This window comes from Mauremys mutica, chromosome 6 (genome assembly GCF_020497125.1).
Source record: "Mauremys mutica isolate MM-2020 ecotype Southern chromosome 6, ASM2049712v1, whole genome shotgun sequence".
Lineage (NCBI taxonomy): Eukaryota > Metazoa > Chordata > Testudines > Geoemydidae > Mauremys > Mauremys mutica.
In genome coordinates, this window is record NC_059077.1 from 46,106,657 (window position 1) to 46,130,657 (window position 24,001).

Below are 24,001 nucleotides of genomic sequence, written 5' to 3' on the forward strand. Positions count from 1 at the left end.
ACGAGTAGGAGACTCAAATATTTCATTGGCACTAAGTGTGTGTGTCAAGCTTGGTTCTCCAGTACTCTCCTCTGATGACCGGTTTGTGTCATTTGCTTGTGATGATGTTACAGCAAAATGGAGGCTTTCAGCTGGAGAGGAAAATATGTGTTACAGAAACCAATGAAACAAATACATTCTACATAAATAATTACAGTATTTTTGTACTGGAAAGTGATCCCCTTGGGAACTGCTGTAACATTAACCTCAAAACCCAGATGTTTACAGCACCGTGAACAGCAACAGAGATGGGAAGGAAAATCAAAATTAAAAATGGGCAGAAAAAGGAGGATGTGTGTATGCTCTATTATACTTAGTCTTACCTAGGGTTCTCATGTACATTATTGTTTTTATCCTATAACCAAGAGATAATTATCTCATAAGATGCACCCTCAGAGAGGTCAGGCTCCACTATGAAAATAGATGCTGGAAAGATGTATCTCCAAGTAATACCTTCTTGGCAACTGATGAACTTACTTTGAACTTGGGGCTTTTTCACTGTGAATCTATGCATTTCTCAGTAGACAGAATGAGAACATTATACTCAGACAGTACATTTAATTAAAATATAACTTGTTTGAAATAATATTAGAAGAAAATATTCTTCCATCATGAACACCTCCAAAACATTGACAAGTTTTTTCCTATAGATTTCACCCATCATCAGTCAGAGTTTCCTTCTTTGACAGGGTTGGATGTGGGGGGAAGCAGTAGACGTGCTACATCTTGAGTTCAGTAAGGCTTTTGACACAGACCCACATGAAATTCTCATAAGCAAACTATGAAAATGTGATCTAAATGAAATTACGATAAGGTAGGCACACAACTGGTTGAAAAACCATACTCAAAGAGTAGTGATCAACTGTTCACTGTCAAATTGGGAGAACATATCTAGTGGGGTCCTGCAGAGATCTGTTCTGGGTCTGGTACTATTCAACATTTCCATTGATGAGTTGGATAACAGAGTGGACCGTTTACTTATTAAAATTTGTGGAGAACACTAAGATAGGAGAGGTTGCAAGCACTTGGAAAGGCGGGATTAGAATTTAAAATGACCTGGAGAAACTGGAGAATTGGTCTGAAATCAACAAGATGAAATTCAATAGACAAAAGTGCAGAGTACTATGCTTGGGAAGGAAAAAATCAAATGTGCAACTACAAAATGGGGAATAATTGGCTAGGCAATAGTACTGTTGAAAAAGATCTGGGATTTATAGCAGATGATAAATTGAATATGAACCAACGTGATGACGTTGTGAAAAAAGCTAATATCGTTCTGTGGTGCATTGACTGTATGCAAGACACAGGCGGTAACTGTCCCAATCTTCTTTGCATTGGTGAGGCCTCAGCTGGGTACTGTGTCCAGCTTTGGGTACCACATTTTAAGAAAGATGTGGACAAACTGTAGAGAGCCCAGAAGAGAGCAACAAAAATGTAAAAGGGTTAGAAAATCTGACCTATGAGGAAAGGTTAAAAATTGGGCATGTTTAGTCTTGAAAAAAGCAGACTGAGGGGAGACCTAATAAGAGTTTTCAAATATGTCAAGGGCTGTTATAAAGGGGACAGTGATCGATTGTTCTCCATGTCCACTGAAGGTAGCACAAGTAGCAATGGGCTTAATCTGCAGCAAGGGAGGTTAGATATTAGTAAAAGCTTTCTAACGATAAGGGTAGTTAAGTTTGGGAATCGGCTTCCAAGGGAGGTTGTAGAATCCCCAGCATTGAAGGTTTTTATGAACAGGTTGGACCTGTCAGGAGTGGTCTAGGTTTACATGGTCTCTTTTCCAGCCCTACATTTTTATGACTCCATAAAACATGCAACCCGCAGCACCACCTCCCACAGCACTAGGGTAGTCATTTCTTGGAGGTCTCTTATCCAGCTATTCACATAGCTCAAACCTGCTGAGCTTTTGAGACCTTGCTAAATCATACCATAAAGCAATATGGCTGCAAACTAAGTGGTATCAATGGATTATTCACTTCAAATACCTCCCTCGGGGCCTATCTACACCATAGGAGCCGACTCCGCAGGTGCTCCAGGGCTGGAGCACCCACGGAAAAAAATTAGCGGGTGCTTAGCACCCAGCAGCAGCCAAGCTACCCTTCCCCCCCCTCCCCAGCACCTCCCGCCTGCTAGCGGCCCGGATGATCAACTCCTCCCTCTTCCTCCTAGCGCATCCTGTGGTGTGCAGGAGACGTTGGGAGGGAGAAGGAGGAGTGGGGACAGGGCACACTCGAGGAAGGGGGTGGAGCTGGGCAGGGGCATAGCGGGGGTGGGAAGAGTTGGGGCAGGCCTTGGGGGAAGGGGTGGGGTGGGAGCAGGGCCTGGGGCTGAGCTGGGGTTGAGCACACATGGGGAAAGTTGGAAGCCGGCATCTGTGATCTACACAGTTGCTGCTTCATTTCCTTCTAGACACTCACCTTCCCTGAGTGCTGCTGCCAACAATGAGGAAGCCTGTGGCATTTCTCCAGAGTCAGGTTTGATAAGGAGATGTGGTTCCACATGGACATCCTCAAATCCACTCATATCTCCAAGCTCTGCGTAGATATGCAGCTTATCTTCCAAATAACTGCAGATCTGCTGGTCCTGGTTACTCAGAGATTCTATTAACCAAATTTGGACATATTATGTTAGCAATAATGCCATTCTGTTCTGAAGGTAAAGTACGCTTCCCCCTCCTCCTCTTATCCATCTGCCACATTATCATTGCTAATTCAAAGCTACTACATACCTACAAACAAAGCCAAGGTACAAGGTACATCAGTTTCAGTTTTGTAAACTGAAAGGGACAAGATTCATTCCATCCATGGTCTGCACTGATGAAAGCTGACCCAGATCCTGACAAAGTTCCCACAGTGGCAGAAAGTCTGACCGTTGAGGAATTCTGATGATGTAATCTTGCCTACATTGTGGGGCCCCTCAGCCATTTGATGCAGCCCCAAAAGTGGGCAATTCCATGAAGGAGGCCTGGCTAAGGCAGCTAGAGGAAGTGAGGATTCAGTGCATCTCTAATTAGCCTCCACCACGAAGGTCCCAGTGGAGATCTAAAGTTGTTCTCCCCATTATGACCAAATGCACCGCAGTATTCATATCATATATATGATTGTAATCTTTGAACAAAATATGCTTTGTGAGGTATCAATAACTTGCAGGTCAATAATATCATGGTGAAATGTGTCCACCAGACAAAATCGGGGGAAGGAGGGGAGAAACCTGTTTTTCAAAGACAAAATACAAGCTGGCACCTCTAGCCAGGTGTCATCAAATCTGATTGGCAATCACCCATCAAGTGGCCATTTTTTGGCAGCAAAGTGGGGGAGGGAGGGGGCAGGAATAGATCAATCTACATTTTAACAAACAACGAGACTTTTCTTTCACCACGAGACTCTTGTCTCAATCCTCACAGCAGGAAGGAACTTTATCTAGGGATAACCCTCAGGAAAATGCATTTCAAAGGCTGCCTGGACTATAAAAGTGAGGGGCAAAGAACACCCAGACTTTCTCTCTCTCTTTCTCTCTTTCTCCCAAGAAGAGAAAGGAACCAGCGTTTGGATTTTGAGAGAGATCCTGACATGAAAATTTGATCAGCAATATTGCTGGGAACCTGTGTTAAGAATTTTACCTTGAACCAAGACTAGTTTGTTAAGTTTTAGTTACTAGAAAGCATTTTATCTTTATTCCTCTTACAGCCATTTCTGACTTTAATACCTTGTACTTGTATTCACTTAAAATCTCTCTCTTTGTAGTTAAACTTGTTTTATTCTTGAATCAAAACTACTCCAGTGTAGTGTTTAAACTGAATTGTTTAGTAACTGCAGTTAATATAGAAAACTGTTGTACACTGACACCTTCCAAGAGCAACAGGCCAATAATATTGGAACTGTCCAGTAGAGGGCTGCACAATGCAGAACATACATATTTGAGGAAAGTTGGGGACTGGGAGTGTGTTGGGGTGACCCTGCAAGTGGTTACCAAGGCTGCTGGAAGCCAGAATGTGGCTGGTGTGTAGCTGCCAGGCTGCAGCTACACATAGGCAGTCAGTGTGACTTGCATGCTGTTTGGCTGTCTGTGAGCAACCCAGGTTTGGAGCTACAGCAGCAAAGCATTGTGAGGCACCCAATGTTGCAGGGCAGGCAGTGACAACCCCTCACAGGTCTGGATTACACCCCTGGAATGTAATACTCAAATATTAGCAACTCTACCACTTGCTCTCCCCTGGAGTCAATCATCCCTGGGAGCAGCAGCAAAGATGTGCAATTTGTATCTCACCGTATCAAAAGTGCGCAGCCTAGGCCTAAATGCTGTATGTTTGGATAATATACAATGAAGTAGTGACAGATGAGTTGTTATAAAGAAATACAAATCCATGTAACTACTGAAGGTTTAGGCTATTTCGGCAAATAAAGAACTATACCTGTTCAATGCCTATTTGAAAACATCAGTTTCTTTGGCTTTTTCAATACTTTTTCTTGTATTGATTTCAGTAGGTCAAAATATAAAACAGGAGGATACAATGAAATATCAAAGAAATAAATAAGTCTAGGCTCAAGTCACACACGTCAAAGCACTCCCTTGCTTTACCACTTCAGAAGTTTATCTATCAATCCAACCATCCTGAAGTCATCACTACGGTATCTGAGCACCTGTTGTACATCCCCTTATTAGTCAGTAATCCAGATTATTTTTTACACTCCTAACTCTCTGGCACTGGAATTTTAAGCGTAGCGTGAGAGGCACTGTACCTTGACATTTTTGAATTTTGGCTGCTTTGGCCTCAGCTATCCGTCTATCCTCATCAGATTCGCTAATTTTTCCTTCTTCCTCCGGGCAACTTTAATGTTGAAATGCAAACAAAGGCAGATAAAGTAAATCTGTATATATCACACATACAGAAATTTTTCAGCCATAAAAAATAAAATGCAATGTTAGCAACTTCTGCTGTAACAGAGAAGCAGACCCTCTTTTAAAATATTAAGTAGTTCAAAACTAAGCTCTGTGTTTCTCTTCACCATAGTAGGACCGCCAAAAAAAAAAAAAAAAGGAAAACTACAGCTGTGCAAATATTTCATAACAGATCTTCAAACCTAGCAAATACTCAGTCCAACCTTAGTTCACGGAGATTTGCAAATTGGGCAAAGATTGAGACCACACCTACTTCTGTGGGCTAATAGTATGCCTTGACCCTTCCCTCCAATGTCTTTAAGAATGACATTGGAGGGAATACCCTCATAGCTGTGGTACTGTGAAGATATTTTGGGGGATTATGAGGAGCAGACTTACCTTGTCAACTAAACTTGAGGCAGCAGGCCAGCTTGCCATCCCAAGAAGATATGAGGGAGATTTCCCAAGGACATGAGAAGGTCTGGAGGTCTACAGCACCCCAGAATATCATGAATGCCATGGGAAAGGGAATCTGAGCTGGCTTGCATATGAGGTCTCATAGGGAAAGGGGAAGGGTGTACAACTTCCGACAGAAACTCAGAGAAACTCAGCTGTTTGGCCAAGTTTCACTCTGAGGTTTTGGGGTTTATGTGAGCCCCCAATTCAAAGAAAAAACTCCATTTCACCACAGAAACATATGGGTGACTCCAGTGAGTATTTGGCAATGAACTAATATAGAGTAGTGGGAGCCAGATACTGACGTCAAATGAACCTGAGTCCACTTATGCCATTGCTGAATTTGGCTGTGGGGTGAAAATCCACGTGAAACAAAACCAACAAGCAAAATGGCTTGCTGAGCTCCATGCAAGCCTGAACTGACAGGCTTGGCACAGCTCTAGTGATATACAATTCCTGCCATAAGACATGCGCCTTCTTTGCATGGTAAAAAGAAATACAGACACCTTCCTGTACCTTTCCACTGCATCTTGAATCTGCCTCATCCAGTTATTGCGTTCTTCTTTAGAATTTGTATGAATCTCATACATCTCAGGCCCTGCAGATGAAGCACTAATCAGAAACATCCCTCTTTCTTCATTGGCTACCTCTCTTACTATCAGCTTCTGAAGAGATATAACGGAAGGCTTCTGGTCCTATAGAAAATAATCACAACAAATGCAGAAGAAAAATTATCCTATTACAAAAGATAAGCATTTTTTAAAGCACAATTGTTACTTTTTCAAATTAATCTTAGTCTTGACTTTTATGGTCACACTCTAAGTGGATTTTGCCAAAGATCAGCTGGTGGGCTCAAGTTTTGAATGATCAGGCAAACAAATATTCTATCAAGTATTCCTTTCAATAGTCAAATTATGATTTATTTTACACTGTCCTTGGGATAAATTATTGGGCTAAAACTGGTGTTTATATGTTAAAAAATGTGACTCTGTAGTGTCCTATAGTCTACCTGGGTTAGTAATAATGTTTCTGTCTTTTTCCCTGATGTCTAATTGCATAGGCTTGTGTAGAATTCCTCAAGGGTAAAATTTTCAAAACCATCCAAGTGATTTAGAAGCCTAAATCCCATTGATTTTCTATGAGATTTAGGCTCCAAAGTCATGTAGGTGCTTTTGAAAAATTTACCCACAAACATTTTATATATTTGACATATAATGTATTTATTACTGTATTTGCAATTAAAATAAATCTTCATTTTTGATTTACAGATTTTGAATTTACTTTTATAAAAAACTAAAAGAACCTGCTCTATTATGGACCTTCATAATCAGGTGAGACACAACTTAAAAATAATTTCTCCCCTCTTTTCTGCTCAACTCCCTCTTCTTAAAAAAGACAGTTACCTTTTCCATAACTGGTGTTCTGCAAGTAGTGTTGCTCATATCCACTCCATATTAGGTGTGTGCATTCATCACATGCATCGGTGGTGCCAGAAGTTTTTCCCTCAGCAGAATCCATAGGGGTGCGGCTCTGGCGCCCTCTGGAGTGGCGCCCACATGGCTCAGCACAAGGGGCACCGCTGACTCCCCTTGCCCTCAGTTCCTTCTTGCAGGAAACTCTGACAGTGGGGAAGAGGGCAGGCCATGAAATGGACATGAGTGACACATCTCAAAGAACATGGGAAAGGTCATTTCTTCTTTGAGTGCCTGCTCATGTCCATTCCATTAGGTGACTCCCAGCAGTTCCTGTGGAGGCGGGTAGGAGTTCACAGCTACGCAGATTGTAATACAGCTCTGCCGAACCCAGCATCATCTCTGGCCTGCTGAGTGATGGCATAATGAGACGTGAACATGTGGACCGAGGACCATGTCGCGGCTCTACAGATGTCCTGGATAGGGATGTGCACCTGGAAGGCCACCAAAGATGCCTGTGCTCTAGTCGAGGGGGCCCTGATGATTGGCTGCAGTGGCGGGACCTTTGTTAGCTCGTAACAGGTCTTTATGCAAGAGATGATCCAGTTGGAAATCCTCTGCAAAGAAAGCAGAAGGCCCTTCATCCTATCCACTGTAACAATGAAGAGCTGGGTCAATTTATGGAAAGGCTTGGTATATTCTAAATAAAAAGTCAAGGCCCTCTGGATGTCCAGCGTGTCCAGACACCTCTCCTTAGCAGTCTTCTGCGGCTTGGGACAGAACACAGGCAGGAACACATCCTGGCTCATATGGAAGGAAGATACCACCTTCAGTAGGAAGGCTGGGTGGGGCCGCAGCTGGACCTTGTCCTTATAAAACACTGTGTAAGGCGGTTCCGATGTCAAGGCCTTAATCTCTGAGACTCATCTCGCCAACATCGCCACCACCAGGAAAAAGTGACCTTCCAGGACAAGTAAGAAAGGGAGCAGGAGCCCAGCGTCTCAAAAGGCAGGCCAGTGAGCCTGGAGAGGACCAGGTTAAGGTCCCACTGCGGGACAGGGGTACCCGTACCTGTGGGTAAAGCCTCTCAAGGCCCCTCAGGAAGCTGACAGTCATGTTGTGAGAAAAGACCATCTGACCTTGGATCAGCTGGTGGAACGCGGAGATGGCTGCAAGGTGCACTGTAATGGAAGAATGCGCCAGACGTCGGGTCCTGAGTTGCAGTAAGTAGTCCAAGATGGACTGCACTGAACACGAGGGAGAAATGCCACACTCCAATGTCCAGCAGGAAAAACTCATCCACTTGATCAGGTAAGTTAGTCTCGTGGATGGCTTCCTACTTCTGAGGAGGACCTGCTGGACCTCCTCCGAGCAGGTACGCTTCCCCAGGTTCAACCATGGAGCATCTACGCCAAGAGGTGTAGAGACTCCTGCTTGGGGTGTAGGAGCTGACTGTGATACTGGGACGGGGTGTGTGTGTGTAAATAAATTGGAGGGCGTAGCCCTGCACTGCCATACTGAGGACCCAGCGGTCCGAAGTTATTGCCGACCACGCCGGGAGGAAAAAGGAAAGGCAGTTGCAAAAAAATTGGGAAAATAGGATCCAGAAAACAGACTGGGCACCCCCAGGCACACCCTCAAAACAACTTTTTAGCTCCTTGCTTGGAACGGGTCAAGCCCAACTGGGCAGAGGGTCGAGGTGGGTGGCTTGTATGTCATCTGTAGCCCTTGGGATTTTTGTGCAGCAGGTCCTGCCGGGGCTGGCTCCCTTGCCCCTGGGGAAGTTGCGGTTTGAACTGCTTATGTGCCGGGCCTGGAACATAGAGCCCCAGGGTTTTTAGGGATTATGGGGAGTCCTTCAGTAGCATCAGATTCTGCTTGAAGGGCCACCCTGGCAGTGGCCGTGCCTTCGTTGAGGATCACCCGGAATTCTTTACAGGAACTTTCCAGGAGGGCATTCTCGAACTTAGCCACAGTCTGCCACATATTACAGTCGTAGCGGCCAAGGAGAGCCTGGTGGTTGGTCACCCTCAACTGTAAGCTAGACGAGGAATAATTTTTTTGTCTGAATAAGTCCAGTCTCCTGGAGTCTTTATTTTTTTGGGGGTAGCTCTGGGTTGCCCCTGGCGTTACCTGTGGTTAACTGCCTTGACCACCAGGGAATTTGAGGCAGAATGGGAGTAAAGGTATTCGTGACCCTTAATTGGGACAAAGTACTTATGCTCTATCCATTTGGAAATGGAGGGCAGAGAGAAGGGGGTTTGCCACAAGGCACTGGATATCTTCAGTACCCCTTTGTGAAGGGAAAGGGCTACCCTAGCAGGGGCTGTGGAGGAGAGGACGTCAAATATGGAATCTGCTTGCTCCTCCAACTCCTCCACCTGCAGGCCAAGGTTGGACATGACCCTCTTCAACTCATCCAGAGGAATCGGGTGAGGGGCTCCATGATAGTCTTGTCCGGTGACGACAAGGAGGAGGCCGGTACCGTGGGTTACACAACACCCATTGGTGGTCCAGAAGGCTGTTCCCCTTGGTCCACATGGACTTCCTGGGTCTTATCCCCAGGGCCTCAGGCACCAGAGGGAGTTGGGTTGTCGACGTCACAGGCCTGTCCACGGCTCCCGATGCTGAGCATGCATGCTGGGAGGGCTGGATGAACCCCCACAGGTTCCAGGGATACCATAGGCCCGGCCACTGGGCCTGGGGCCACGGGCCAGGGTTCAGTAGCAACAATGCAGGCAGCACTGAAGGTCTGGGAGGCTGCTCCGACAATGTGGAGCCATGCCAGAGCCATGCCATATCCAGAGCGATTGCTGCCTGGTGACCCGGATCCACTGGATCAGCGACCGTGTGCCTGGCAATAATCACGGTCGCATCTCGAGGAGGACCAGTCCAAGCAGGACATGTGTCTCCGCGGGGACCTCGGGGACCAGTGATGCTCGGCAGATCTGCGATGGGAGACTGGCAATCCACGCCTCATGCTTCAAGACTGGTATTGGGATGAGGAGCAGGACTTGGAGGTATTGCGGGGGGAGGGATCTCTCTGATACGGTGACACTCGTCTCAGGGATTGTTGGCGGGGACCGCGGTTGCGGTCCTCCAATCATTCCCGGGATCTGCAATGATGTTCCGGTGACACGAAGGGCTGGTCCCAACATTCCTGTCAGGGAGTGTGTGCCTCCGAGAGTCTGCGCTAGGTAATCGGCAAAGTCCATCTCGAATCCTGCTGCTGGTTCCCAAGGTCCGATGACTGTAGAGGGCTCCAAAGCATCTAACTCCCTAAATCCGAGGCATGACGGCTTAGAGCGGGTGAATGGTGGCGGGACATCCCCCGCGATGGGGAGCGGCACCGTTGAGGCGAGGGAGGATGGAAAGGTCCCAAGGTGGGCTTATCCCGAGGTCTGGGCACCGCCGGAGCCGGTATGGGCAGCACCAGGAACATCAGGCTCTCCTGCACAGCCTGGAGCACTTCAAGCATCGATGGCACCTGAAGATGATGAAGGCTTGCCTCTGTCTGGACTCCCGGGCAGGCAGTACTGGGTTTACCATGGCACCAGGCCCAGAGTCAGAAGGGGCCCCAGCCAGCCCAATCCCCTGGCTGGCTAAGCCGGCCAGGAAAGCTGCCCCCACTCCTGCTCCATCCCTGCCCTGCCTCTTCCCACCCCTGCTTCACCCCAGCCCTGTCCCCACGCCGCCCCTTCCCCCCCAAACCCTCTCCCCTGAGCTATGCGTCCCAGGGGACTGCAGCAGGGGTTGGGCCCGCCCAGCTCTCACTGGGCGGTGGGAAGTGAAGCAACCCGCTCTGGCCCCAGCCCGCTCCACCGGCTCCCAGCCGCGCCAGCAGTAAGTGCTTGGGGGCAGTTCTCCCCTCCCCAAAAGTCTTGGAGCCAGGGGAGCAGAGCGGAGTGGGCTGGGGCCAGATCACGCCAATTCCCGCCGCCCCATGAGTGCGGGTCGGGCCTGCCCTGCACTCACCGGGCGACAGAAAGTGGAGCAATCTGACCCCAACCCGCTCCACAGGCTCATGCTGGGGGGGCCGTTTCACCCCTGCCCCTCAAGCCTGGGAAGGAGATGGAGTGGTAGGGAAGGGACATGGGATGGGGAAGAGAAGCAAGGGGGGGGAAGAGGCAGTGGGGACAAAGGGGATGGGATGGGGAGGAGATGGGACAGTAGGGAAAGGGCATGGGATGAGAAAGAGAAGGGGTTGGGGGAAACAGAGGCAGGGGTGAAGGAAGGGGCATAGGATGGGGAAGAGAAGGGAATGGGGTAAGCAGGGGCAGGAGGGAAACTGGACCCTAGCATGCGGCATCCCCTTGGCAGAAGCTGGCCCATTGAACCCTCACCCTGACAAGCCCCACCTCCCCTGCATCTGTACCACCCCGATGAGCCCCCCCAGACACCCTCCCCACTGAGCCCCAACCACCTGCACCCCCCAATGAACCCCACCTCCCCTGCACTTAGACACACACCTTCACCTGGATCCCCTGCAGAGTCCCATTGCCCCTGCACCTGGAACCCCACAATGAGCTTCTGTGCATCCAGATCTCCCACTGAGCCACCTGCACCCAGACTGCCCCACAGAGAACTCTCTTATCCCCACCTGGATCCCCCCACACTAACTCCCTCTGCACTTGGATCCTGCTGCCAGGCTGAGCCTGCTCACCCGCACCTGGTGCGCCTGGCACAGGGGGCAGGGCCCCAGGGTGTTTCTGGGGCAGGCCTGGCCTTTGCACTGTGTCAAAGTCGGGTGCAGCCTCACTGCCAAGTCCCTGTCCCGGGGTGGGGTGGGGGGAGGCTGCAGGGTAATCTCCCACCTCCATGCAACCAGTGGCCTGTGCTCCCCACTGCCATGTTGGAGCTTCCACATTTATTTATTGACAAATAAAATGTGCAGAATTTTAAAATACTGTATGCAGAATTTTTACCTTTTTGGTGCAGAATCCCCTCAGGAATATGGGGTGCTGTGCAGCTGTGATGCTGGGACTGTGAGGAAGATGGTGGGCAGTGGGGAAGTCTATGGGCGGGGGGTGCTGGGCAAGCGGTGTGCTGTGCAGTGTGCTGTGCAGTTGTAGGAAGACAGTGGGGGAGGTCTCTGGGAGAGTGGGGGCTGGGCATAAAGATCTGTGGTGGAGGTCTCTAGGCGAGGGGGTGCTGGGCATAAGGGTGGGGTGCTGGGCAGGGGGGCGGTGTGGTGCGGGCCCGCCCGGAAAGGGAAGAGGCATGCTGGCAGCACAGGGCTGGGCAGGCCAGTGTGCATCTGGCAACTGCAGGTTTGTAAACAGTGCCTCTTGCTGGGCTGCACAGAGCGGGGCTGCTCCCGCCGCGCTGTGCCCCCAGCCCACCCATCACTCTGGAGCCTCACCATCCCGCCCCCCTGCACCTTTCCCCATGGAGGCCCACAAATATGTTTGGCACCAGGCCCACAAAAAGTTAATCCGGGCCTGCAGGCAAGGAACGGGGTGGACTGCATTGCTCGACGTGAGCTGAGGCTCGACTTCCTGATGGGGGAGATGAGCCACCTGGCGCTGGTCTTAACTTGCCCCCAGCCCTGTCCTTCCCCTTGTAGGGAGTCGGAGACCGTCCCCTACCGGCCTTCTTTGACTTCTTGGCTGGAGCCGTGGATGGGGATCAGTGCCGGCTTGTCAATGGCACTGGCGGGGCACTACGCACTGATGCCCCAGTGCTGGGTGCTGAGTCAGACCTTTGCTTTGGGGTCGGAGTGAGTGCCGACTCCATGAGGAGCACTTTGAGTCTGATCTCACGCTCTTTCTTGGTCCTAGATTTAAAGGACTTGCAGATTCGACACTTAACACTTATGTGACCTTCACCAAGGCACCTGAGACAGCTACTATGCGGATTGCTCATGGGCAGGGGCCGTTAGCAGTGATCGCAGGGCTTAAAGCCTGGGGTCCAGGGCATGCCCCGTCCCCTGCCTAAGTCCCCGAAAGGACTAACAAAACTAAGTACTGCTAAGGGCTAACTAACTCAATTATTAACTATGTACACTAACTTTACAAGAACTCTAGTTTGTACAAATGAAGCCTAAGCAACGCTAGTAAGAGCGGGGAACGTTCTGTGCACAGTCACTGGCGGCAAGAAGGAACTGAGGGTGGGGGGAGCTGGCAGCGCTCCTTATATGCACCATGTAGGTGCCACTCCAGAGGGCACCAGAGTCGCTCCCGTACGGATACTACTGAGGGAAAAACTTCCGGCACTGGTGCATGTGGCAAGCACACACACCTAATATGGAATGGACATGAGCAAGCACTTGAAGAAGAACATAGACTTTAACTTTGGAAATAATCTTAGTTTTCCATATACAAATACATTTTTGCTCAGACAAGATTCCCAGCACCATAAAAAAAACCCAACAATGTTACTATCAGTATAACTGGATAACAAAACCTAGAAGAGCAGCTAACTTTTAAGAAACGCACAAATAAAATATTTAAAATATGTATTAAAAATGCTGTTTATATACTTACAACAGCTGCAAATATATATTTTTGGTCTTTTTCTTGTAAAAACAGCAGCACATCAGTTAGAAGCAGGGCTAAACTATCTTTAAAAAAAGAGAGTGGTTTTAATGAAAGATATCACAATCAATTTCTCCTTTTAACCTGAAGACAAATCCTGATCAATGGAAACTGTTAAGAATTCTTACAGTAAACTGAGTATGAAATATCTGCATCTCATCACAGTCTGCCGAAAGCAATTTCAGGCTACCATTTTACAGCTTGTGTGAACGATGGCACTTTTAGCTGCCACCTTCCTGCAACAGAATGCTGGATCACTTGATCAGTAAGTACTAACTTGGATGGAAAAAAGGGACAAGCACCAAATTGCCAGCACTTCCTCCTGAAGTGACTAGGTGTTCTTTGGAGAAATCACATCCAAGGACAGACCCACACTAATTTATTTTCTTGTTGTTGATGTTTATGAGGCTTGATATAATCACAGCACAAGGAAATATGGATAAAAGCATTTGTGTATTTTTTTCCTAATTTATAAGACAAACCATGAATAGATGGCTTTTAATGGGACGTTAATGGCAGCAAAAAAGAAAATTGTGTATGATTAAACACTGAAGACCAAATTCTGCACTTAGATGTACATATGTGGCTCCAGTCAAATTTGGTCCTGAGTCTTCTTCTCAAATGAAGGTGTTGCAAGTGCAGGTGAGTGTGATTTTGACACCAGGGGCCAAAATCAGACATGAAGTACTGGGTGGTGTAAATGTATATGTCAGTATGTCACAAGACAGTGTGCATGTAAACTGCATGCTATGGGTGCAGAGGGGCAAGTTTGCAGCAAGAAATGCAAATAGCAGCAGAGTGCAAGAATCTTGTGTGATTGGTTATGTCATGTCTGAATTTAGCCCCATGCCTAGGTGTACTGTGCATCACATACGAACCACAACACTTTCTAATCTAGAATTACAGTGTCAGCGATTAGCAGCATTTCTTGTTCCTTTATGGTACCTTAAATTCCACTACCTCATGAACTCACATTTGTGAACTATTGTTACAAGTGATTTTATCTTTTTAACCCAAATGTTAATTTTTATACATTATTTGCAAATAAAAAGGTATGGAATTTCTTTGCAAAGATGTGGTACCTTTGAAACGTCCAGTAGCAGTTTTCCAATACACCAAACCTTCATGCAAAAGTGTTCTCTCTTTCTTTTTCAGGTCCTGCTTCCTGAAAACATGGCCATTTTTCAATTTGGTATAAGTTTTGTTTTCAATCTTATTGAGGATCTCCAGCAATTTTTGCCTTTTTTCATATTCATTGACTTTCAAGTCTACTGCTGCAATCATGTCCTTAATCAGGCAATGGGCTTTGCATAAGTCTTTATGCTCTTCTGTTCCTTCTGTATGAAACAAAGAACAGACAACATTACAGTATTCACCCTATTCAAAAGATGACATTTTTCCTGATTTTATATGATCTGCTTAACACAGTTCAAGACTTAAATCAACTGATATGTTGTAAACAGATCTAGGAAATTAATTTCTGATTAGTAATTTATTTGAAAAATATTGTCTTTTTTTGTATTTGTGATATGTCCCTGAGCAGTTTGTAATTATCTCAGATTTATTCAATAGTCAGAATTACTTGCCAAATAGTTTCCACAAATAATTCATATACTGTTGATTCTTTATAAGCAATTCACTTGCAGTATTCAACATTTAAAATTTAGATTATACACATAGATCACATGGCATGTTGTGTCTCCTGACTGGATGAAAATAATTTAGAATCTGGTTTACAGCATGAATAGGTGCATAGTCTCCATTTTTGCAAATATGCCTGTCAGTTTATTGATCACTAGAATATTCAAAGGCGGCAAAGAAAGAATTGAAGCAACTTTGTATGACTATTAAAGGAAAACATTTTGTAATATTTTATTGTCCAGCACTAGTTATGAGACACTTCCTTGAATTCACTTAAATAGTTTTCCAGGCTTAGTCCCAAAAAAGTTCCACATCTGACATTCAAGATCTTCTGCTAAAACAATTAGACTCAGAATTTTGAGGCTTATCTGAACCTGACCTCTGAAACTTTTAAAGTCTGCCAATTCCTAACAAATATATACACCAGACATACTGTTTGGGTGACATTTACCCTGTGTAGACAGCTTAAGTGGTGCACAATTGCAAATTTCACGCTTTGGGACTATGTTGCATATATTATGCAAGAGATGTATTAAAGTTCCAGATTTGTCTCTGATATGAGGCAAGATTGAATCTATTACTCACCTTTTGAGTACTGCAGTATCCTTTCTACCAGAACTGGGTATTTTGTGATGCGCTGAGTGACAAGCAGAATGCATTCTGGGATTCCTCGACGTCGAGCCAAAAGATTGTTATTTCGCAGCTTTAAAAATAATTATGCATATTTTATTGTAAGTAGGAAAGTTACACTAAAATATTAATTTACTAGCAAAAGGCATTAGATCTATATGTGCTAAATAAATTGAAACTGAAAAAAAAAATGTTAAATTATCTGCACTATCCACAGTGAAATGTCAGATATCATCCTGATACTCCCAGCTATTGAGTCTATATCTACATTTCCAATTAATGCTGAAAAAGTGCAAATTATACACAAAACCAAGCTTTACATTCATTATCTGTGCCTCATTTGATATATAATCCTTTGTTTAGTGTGGAGATCTTTCCTATATAGTCAGAGGTGGTTTAGCTGGATGTCTGAAAGATATAATTGATGAGGTGGCTCATAACTGGAATGTGTGTGTATTCCAGACTGATGTTCTAATCTAAACAAAAATGGAATTTACCAACTCTCTGATTAAGCAGGACTCTCTGTTGTTTTTTTTAATAAGATATTGCAATAGATCTATTGAATACCATGGACCTGATTCTGAAAGGGAACTCAATCCTATTTCCCATTTTGCACCTACAATTATTTGTGCCCACAAGATTGCATGAATAAAATGGGAGGTTACTTCTTAAAATCAGGCCCTGTGTTGTTTAAATCAAATTATGAACATGTTTTCTGGCCACTTTGTTAACAACAGTCACATTTTTGTAAGCACTTACTTTAATAAAATTCTGGAACTTCTTGTTTTGTTGCAGCTCTTTAAAGAGATTAACAGCTTCTTTTTGATGACTACAAAATTCTCCATATATTTTCTTCATTTTATTGGCATTTTCCTCTGAAAACTGATGAAAATAATAAAAATGTACTCAACAATATACCTAACTGTAAAGAGTATGTTTAAGGATTTTTGCATACTATCGATTGTAACTTCTATTGATGTTAATGGAAATAAACCACATACGGGGTCTTGACACTGCATCCTATAAATCAATGGGAGTTGTAATCTGCATAAGGAATGTAGAATCAGGCCTATAGAGGCTGGAATATATATAGCAGATTGACTGTAAAAACAACTACGCACACAAGTAAGGTGAATTGGATGTGATCCCATATATTTAATTTTAAACCTCAAACAAATCTCCTTAGATCTGCCACGAATATTACTTTAGTTTAATAAAACAGAGAATTTTAGAAGTCTACTTCTTGTAACCATTATTTGTGTTGTCACTTTCAAGTACAGTGTGCAGTGTTGTTGTAGTCATGTTGGTCCCAGGATATTAGAGAGACAAGGTGGGTGATGTAATATCTTCTATTGTACCAACTTCTGTTGGTGAGAGAGACAAGCTTTCAAGCTTACACAGAGCTCTTCTTTAGGTTTGGGAAATGTACACAGAGAATCACAGCTAAATACAAGGTGGAACAGACTGTTTAGCATAAATAGTTAACACATATTTCAAGAGACCATTTAAGGTGAAGTGGCCCGTTAACATCTTTCTATTCATAGAGGTGTGGGGAGAAAGCTGGGGATGGGTAGGGTTAAGCGGGTTATGGATAGTTGTAATAAGCCATAAATTCAGTGTCTCTATTCAGGCCATGATTTTTGGTATCTAGCAGAATTATGAATTTAAGCTCATCTTTTGCAGGTTTCCTCTGAGGATGAGGACTAAGAGATCAGCCATAGAGTGATCATTCTGTGAAAATGTTCACCCACAGATGATATAGTGTTTTTGGCTTTTATCGTTTTTCTGTGTGAGTTCATTTGAGAGTGCAGTGATTATCTGGTTTCACCCACATAGTTATTGGAGCATTTAGTGCACCGATGAGGTACACCACATGTTGTGATAGGACACATGAATCTTGGACAGTGTGTTGACTGTTGTAGCATTGGAGATATGGCTGCAGGTTTTGCCTCTGTTATTCTGGCTAGGTCAGGTGTTACTTTGAGTCCTGGTCTGTGGGGAGCTTGCTTCTAATGACATGCTTGGCGAAGTTGGGGGGTTGTTTGAAGGCCAGAAGAGGAGGTTGTGGAAAAGTTTCTTTCAGAATGTCCCCACCAAGTATGGATCGTAACCGTTTGAAGATAACCCATATGGCATAGGGGCTGGAAGTCGGGGTGCTGCACCTGGCTTAAAGCTGTTTCCATCATCTACAGGGTTTATAGTTTGGTTCAATGGCTCACAGCACCCGCGCTATATAAATTGTTCCAGCACCTTGTCACATGGGTTCCACTGTGGGGAGCAAGGTGGCGACTAGAGACGTGAGGTCGATGGGGGTTTTATTTCATACTGAAGCAGGTTCTCTCCGCCCTGGTCTTCACTACAAGTTTAGGTCGAATTTAGCAGCGTTAGATCGATTTAACCCTGCACCCATCCACACAACAAAGCTATTTTTGTTGACTTAAAGGGCTCTTAAAATTGATTTCTGTACTCCTCCCCGATGAGGGGATTAACGCTGAAATCAACCCTGCTGGGTCGAATTTGGGGTAGTGTGAATGCAATTCGACGGTATTGGCCTCTGGGAGCTATCCCAGAGTGCTCCTTTGTGACCGCTCTGGACAGCACTCTCAACTCAGATGCACTGGCCAGGTAGACAGGAAAAGCCCCGCAAACTTTTGAATTTCATTTCCTGTTTGACCAGCGTGGCGAGCCCAGAGGTGACCATGCAGATCTCATCAGTACAGGTGACCATGGAGTCCCAAAATCGCAAAAGAGCTCCAGCATGGACCGAACGGGAGGTACTGGATCTGATTGCTGTATGGGGAGACGAATCCGTGCTATCCAAACTCCATTCCAAAAGACGAAATGCCAAAACATTTGGAAAAATCTCCAAGGGCATGAAGGACAGAGGCTATAACAGGAACCTGCAGCAGTGCCGCGTGAAACTTAAGGAGCTCAGGCAAGCCTACCAAAGAGCCAGAGAGGCAAATGGCCTCTCCGGGTCAGAGCCCTAAACATGCTGCTTCTATGATGAGCTGCATGCCATTCTAGGGGGTGCCCCTACAACTACCCCAGCCCTGAGCATGGACTCCGTCAATGGATTCACACACAACAGGGATGCGGATTTTGGGGACAAGGAAGATGAGGAGGAGAAGGAGGTTGAAGATAGCGCACAGCAAGCAAGCAGAGAAACCATTTTCCCCGACAGCCAGGAACTGTTTATCACCCTGGATCTAGTACCCTCCCAACCCACCGAAGGCAGGCTTCCGGACCTAGAAGGAGGAGAAGGGACATGTAAATATAATCCATGGTTTAAAAGCAAGCGTGTTTAATGATTAATTTGCCCTGAAGACTTGGGATGCATTCGTGGCCAGTACAGCTACTGGAAGTCTGTTAATGTGTATGAGGATGGAGTGAAATCCTCCAGGGACATCTCAATGAAGCTCTCCTGGATATACTCCCAAAGCCTGTTAGCCATGCGGTGGGGGGAGGGGTGAAGCGATCATCCCAAAGAACTGGGGGGGGGTAGTTGGGTTTGTGCTGCATGTTAACCCGAAAACACGCAGCCCCTCCTTTTTAAATGACCAACCTAATGGGTGCTTGGTATGTGAAATGAAGGTCCTGCTGTTTGAAACCATTCCCACATGTTATGAAGGTTAAAGAAGCCAAAAGACTGTGGCTTACCATGGCTGCCTGCAAGCCAAATTCTGTTGCCCACCAGCCCTGTGTGTGAGATCTCTCACGCCAAACCGGCAGGCCCTCAATATAAGAGGCAAAATGCGACCTTGTAAAGAAAGTACACGTGCTATGTAATGTTAACAGCTTGGTTCACAGTGAAAGAGTCTACCTATTGTTCTCTAAAATGTGTCTTTTTAAAGACTACTCTCCCTTTTTTTTCCTCCCGCAGCTGCAAATGTTTCAATGCTTCCCGTATCATCTCCATCCCAGAGGCTAGCGAAGATTAGAAGGCGGAAAAAATGCACTTGCGATGAAATGTTCTCTGAGCTCATGCAGTCCTCCCTCACTGAAAGAGCCCAGCAGAATGCATGGAGGCAGACACTATCAGAGTGCAGGGAAGCACAAAATGAAGTGCAGCGTGGCCTTGTCCTTCCCTCCTCCCCTCCTCCACCACCCCACTCGGTGTTTCCCTGCTCCCCCACCCCTCCCAGGCTACCTTTGCAGTTATCCCCCCATTTGTGTGATGAATTAATAAAGAATGCATGAATCTGAAACAATGATTTATTGCCTCTGCAAGCGGTGATCAAAGGGGGGAGGGGAGGGCAGTTGGCTTACAGGGAAGTAGAGTGAACCAAGGGGGCGGGCTTTCATCAAGGAGAAACAAACAGAACTTTCACACCGTAGCCTGGCCAGTCATGAAACTGGTTTTCAAAGCTTCTCTGATGCGCAGCGTACCCTGCTGTGCTCTTCTAACCGCCCTGGAGTCTGGCTGCGCGTAATCAGCGGCCAGGAGGTTTGCTTCAACCTCCCACCCCACCATAAACATTTCCTCCTTACTCGCACAGATACTGTGGAGCACACAGCAAGCAGTAATAATGATGGGAATATTGCTTTTGCTGAGGTCTAACTGAGTCAGTAAACTGTGCCAGCGCGCGTTTAAACGTCCAAAGGCACATTCTACCACCATTCTGAACTTGCTCAGCCTATAGTTGAACTGCTCCTTACTACTGTCCAGGCTTCATGAACCATGGGAGCAAGGGGTAGGCTGGGGTAGGTGCGACCACGTGGTGCTGCCGGCTGGGAGAGCAACCTGAGTCAAAAGCCTCCAGCTCACATGATATTCCAGGCAGGACTGAATCTCCATTAGACGAAACTTAAAGAAGAGAATGACCTGGAGTCACTCCCATTTATGTCCAGGTACCCCCGACAGACCTCACCGAGGTCGGCCAGGAGCAACCAGGAGACAGCAGCAGACAGTGCAATACGGCTGCTAACCGTCTTTGCTAACTTGCAAAGGCAAGGAGCTGCTGCCGTGTAGCAATGCAGTACCGCATCTGTCAGCAGCACCCAGGAGACATACAGTGACAGTGAGCTGAGCGGGCTCCATGCTTGCCGTGGTATGTCATCTGCACGGGTAACCTAGGAAAAAAGGTGAGAAATTATTTTTTGCCGTTGTTTTCACAGGAGGAGGTTGGGGGGGGGGGCTGACGACATGTACCCAGAACCACTCACGACAATGTTTTTGCCCCATCAGGCATTGGGAGCTCAACCCAGAATTCCAATGGGCAGCGGAGACTGAGGGAACTGTGGGATAGCTACCACAGTGCAACACTCCAAAAGTCGACGCGAGCCTCAGTACTGTGAATGCACACCGCCGACTTAATGCGCTTAGTGGGGACACAATTGACTATATCTAATCGATTTCTAAAAAATCAACTTCTATTAAATCGACCTAATTTCATAGTGTAGACATACCCTTAGGGTATTTGGGTGGCCCATTCTATGATGCTACTTACTTCTCTGGTGAATTATCCTTGTTTGGTGAAGGTGCTTTTAAATGTGTTAAGGTATATACCCCAGACTTTCTCCTCAGAGCATATTCTATGATATCTGCGTGCCAGGCTGTAGATAACAGGATTTCTTGGTGTGTTTACGGTGGCTAATGGATCTGTGAAGATAGGTGTGGTGATCCATGGGTTTCTTGTATATAGCTATCTCTAGTGTTCTATTGTTGAAGCTGATCATGATATCCAGGAAGTTGTTGAAGTTGCAGTGGAAATCTATGAGGGAGTTTAGGTCATCTAGCCAGAGGATGGAAATATCATTGATGTACCTCAGGTATATCATTGGTTCTGTGGTGCATTTGTCCAGAAATTCTTCAAGGTGGTCCATGAAGAGGTTGGTAGATTGTTAGATTCTTTGCTAAATACTAAAAATCAGGGACTGAATAAAGACACTGTTGTAATGAGTCAAAAATCCAATCTACAACCCATTTATCTCCCCCGACTCCCCGCCAGCTTTTTTTCCCCTTTCCTCGTTATGACTGGAGAGGTGCTAACGGGTCACTTCACCTTGAATGATCCTTTAAAATATGCGTTATGCTAAACAATCTATTCCACCTTGTATTTAGGTGTGACACTGTGAGTACATTTCCCAGACTTGAAGAAATCTGTGTAAGCTTGTCTCACCAATAGAACTTGGTCTAATAAAAGATATTACTTCACCCTCTTTCAAGTACAGGTCAACACATGCAGCAGTAGCACAAGCTGCCCCATATACCCTGGCCAACATATATCGACACTGTTCTGGAAGACCCTCTTCAAGAGATGAGAGGATAATTCATTCTTTCAGTCCTTTGTCTCTCTAACAACTGTGTCAGCTAGTGTCAGTTTTGGTGGTAGATTAAGTGATGGGGGCAACTATCCACTATGAACTTGACTCAGACCATCAATACTCAAATAAGGTTATGAAAACCGTCATTAGTGGTTTTTTTCCCACCATGTCATCAATTTTCTCACACTACAAGAATCTGAAGCAATAACCAAGAAATGAAAATCTTTGCATCCTATTAGCCAATCCTAAGAGATCTAGTTATCTCCCTGCCCCACAAAAATTTTGAACTCAACAAATATCTTTTTTTGGCCTTGAATATGTGAAGATTTAATTTTGCTGATCTCTTTACCTGCTGCACAAGGATGTCTCCAATTCTGTTGATTACAAAATTTCTCTCATTTCCCCCCTCACACGATTCCTGTCTTCTCTCCTTCATAGCGCAGAAGAATTGCCTGTGAATCTCTAGCAGTTCATCTAAGCAGGGAAATATTTTGTCTACAGTGCTGTGATCTAGTTGCAATTCTTCTTTCATTCCTTTCCTGAATATTTCAGACATAATGAAGAGGGTGTGGATGTGATGAACTTCTGTTTGCATCAGCTCTGTAGTTTAAAAAGGAAGATGGTGCAGTGTAATAATCCAACTAGACATTTTCCATCACATTATTTGACGTGCATCACATAGTTTTACATTCAAATATATGGACATAAATACAATTTCTTCCATGATAAGCATTAAAACTAACAAAACAGCCCCAGCTATGTTACATGTGCTCTCCAACCAGCCCACTTCCTCTTTTACCATTTCTGCCCCATGGCACAAGTTTTGGGTTTGAAGGAGGCAGAGAACAAAGGGGACAATGCAGGTGTTTGCATGCAGGAACACATGCAGAGAGCAGAATACCATTTTCACACAGGCGGGTGTCTCTATGCAGCTACTTTGCAAAAAGCTCCTCTGGCTCCCTCTACTGCACTATGCTGACCAATACAGCATCACAGACCAAGTCAGCAAAGCCACAGTCAAAAATATCGAAATCCAATTCTTGCCTGAACCGTGTCCTTTGTTAAATTATTCACCATAGTTTGACTTTAGCACCAAAAAGTTAGAACTTTCCAATATGCTGCACTAATGCAAAGTGTGTCAACTCAAACATGGAAACTCCCAACCTCTACAATATTAACAACTTACATTAAACTTAAATCTCTCAAGTCCTAGCAGTAAACATTAGGAATCATATGTAACTGAATACCAAGATTCTTTACATTAGTCTGCTCTGTTTGCACACTAATACACAGGCATCACTCATTCAGTGAGTCTGAAGTCCCTGGAAGATTACTTGAGTAAGAACTGAATAAAACCTTGAGTAAGGATCTCCAAACTGGCCCCAGAATGTTTTTTAAAAAAAGATCGATTTTCTGCAAAGAATATTATTATTTTCAGTTTATCTATGAGTCTGAATGTTGATCTTCGATATTTTATTCTTACAGATACCTACTAGCTTTCTCTTTCAAAGCACTTTTTATTATTTATTACTGAACATTTAATCATTTTAGAAACTTTATTTTGACTTCTGAAGAATAAAAGGTAAGTAAACAAGAGAACAGAGGAAATAATTTGCAATAAGTAATTTAGGGAATTCATGTCACTTTTCCCCCCCACAAACTGTTAGGGAAAAGTTGTGAACTTCTCAAATGTATTATTTACTCAAAATTATTTGTAACTTTCTTTAGCAAATAATTCTTTGGTCTGCAGCTCATCCGTAAACAATTCATCACAATTATTTTTATTTCATGTTGTGTTGGTTAGTTACATAAGGCATATGGTATAATTTCTGTTCCCTGACTGGATCATATCTATCAAACAGTGCAAATTGTGAATTTTATAATTAAGTATATAATTCAAAATTTGCTTTTCATTACCATTCCCACATTTGAGTTTAAAATTCACTTTTCCGGAATATACATGCTAGTAAAGTTTCAGTACTCAATTGTTCACAGAAGGTGGACATGAATGGGTCAAGACTATGGTTAAATTGAAATTAACTTTCAAATCCAAATGAATATTTTTAGGCAATTGTCTTCAATATTCTGTTAGCTCTACATTATTAGACATTACATTATTATTTGTGACAACATAGTCTT

The 24,001-nt window shown here is 45.0% G+C and overlaps 1 protein-coding gene across 3 annotated transcripts in view; it reads right to left on the bottom strand.

Annotated features, from left to right (window-relative positions):
• Positions 1 to 24,001, bottom strand: part of ARHGEF28 (Rho guanine nucleotide exchange factor 28) — a 188,905-nt gene that overhangs the window by 32,746 nt on the left and 132,158 nt on the right. For all 3 annotated transcript variants that reach the window (XM_045021308.1, XM_045021309.1, XM_045021310.1), the window contains 9 exons: positions 22,212 to 22,462; positions 16,355 to 16,477; positions 15,551 to 15,668; positions 14,407 to 14,661; positions 13,274 to 13,350; positions 5,893 to 6,071; positions 4,782 to 4,870; positions 2,460 to 2,642; positions 3 to 131 (listed from right to left, as the gene is read on the bottom strand). In XM_045021308.1, the coding sequence (XP_044877243.1) occupies positions 3 to 131; positions 2,460 to 2,642; positions 4,782 to 4,870; positions 5,893 to 6,071; positions 13,274 to 13,350; positions 14,407 to 14,661; positions 15,551 to 15,668; positions 16,355 to 16,477; positions 22,212 to 22,462 (1,404 nt within the window). The remainder of the gene's footprint in view (positions 1 to 2; positions 132 to 2,459; positions 2,643 to 4,781; positions 4,871 to 5,892; positions 6,072 to 13,273; positions 13,351 to 14,406; positions 14,662 to 15,550; positions 15,669 to 16,354; positions 16,478 to 22,211; positions 22,463 to 24,001) is intronic.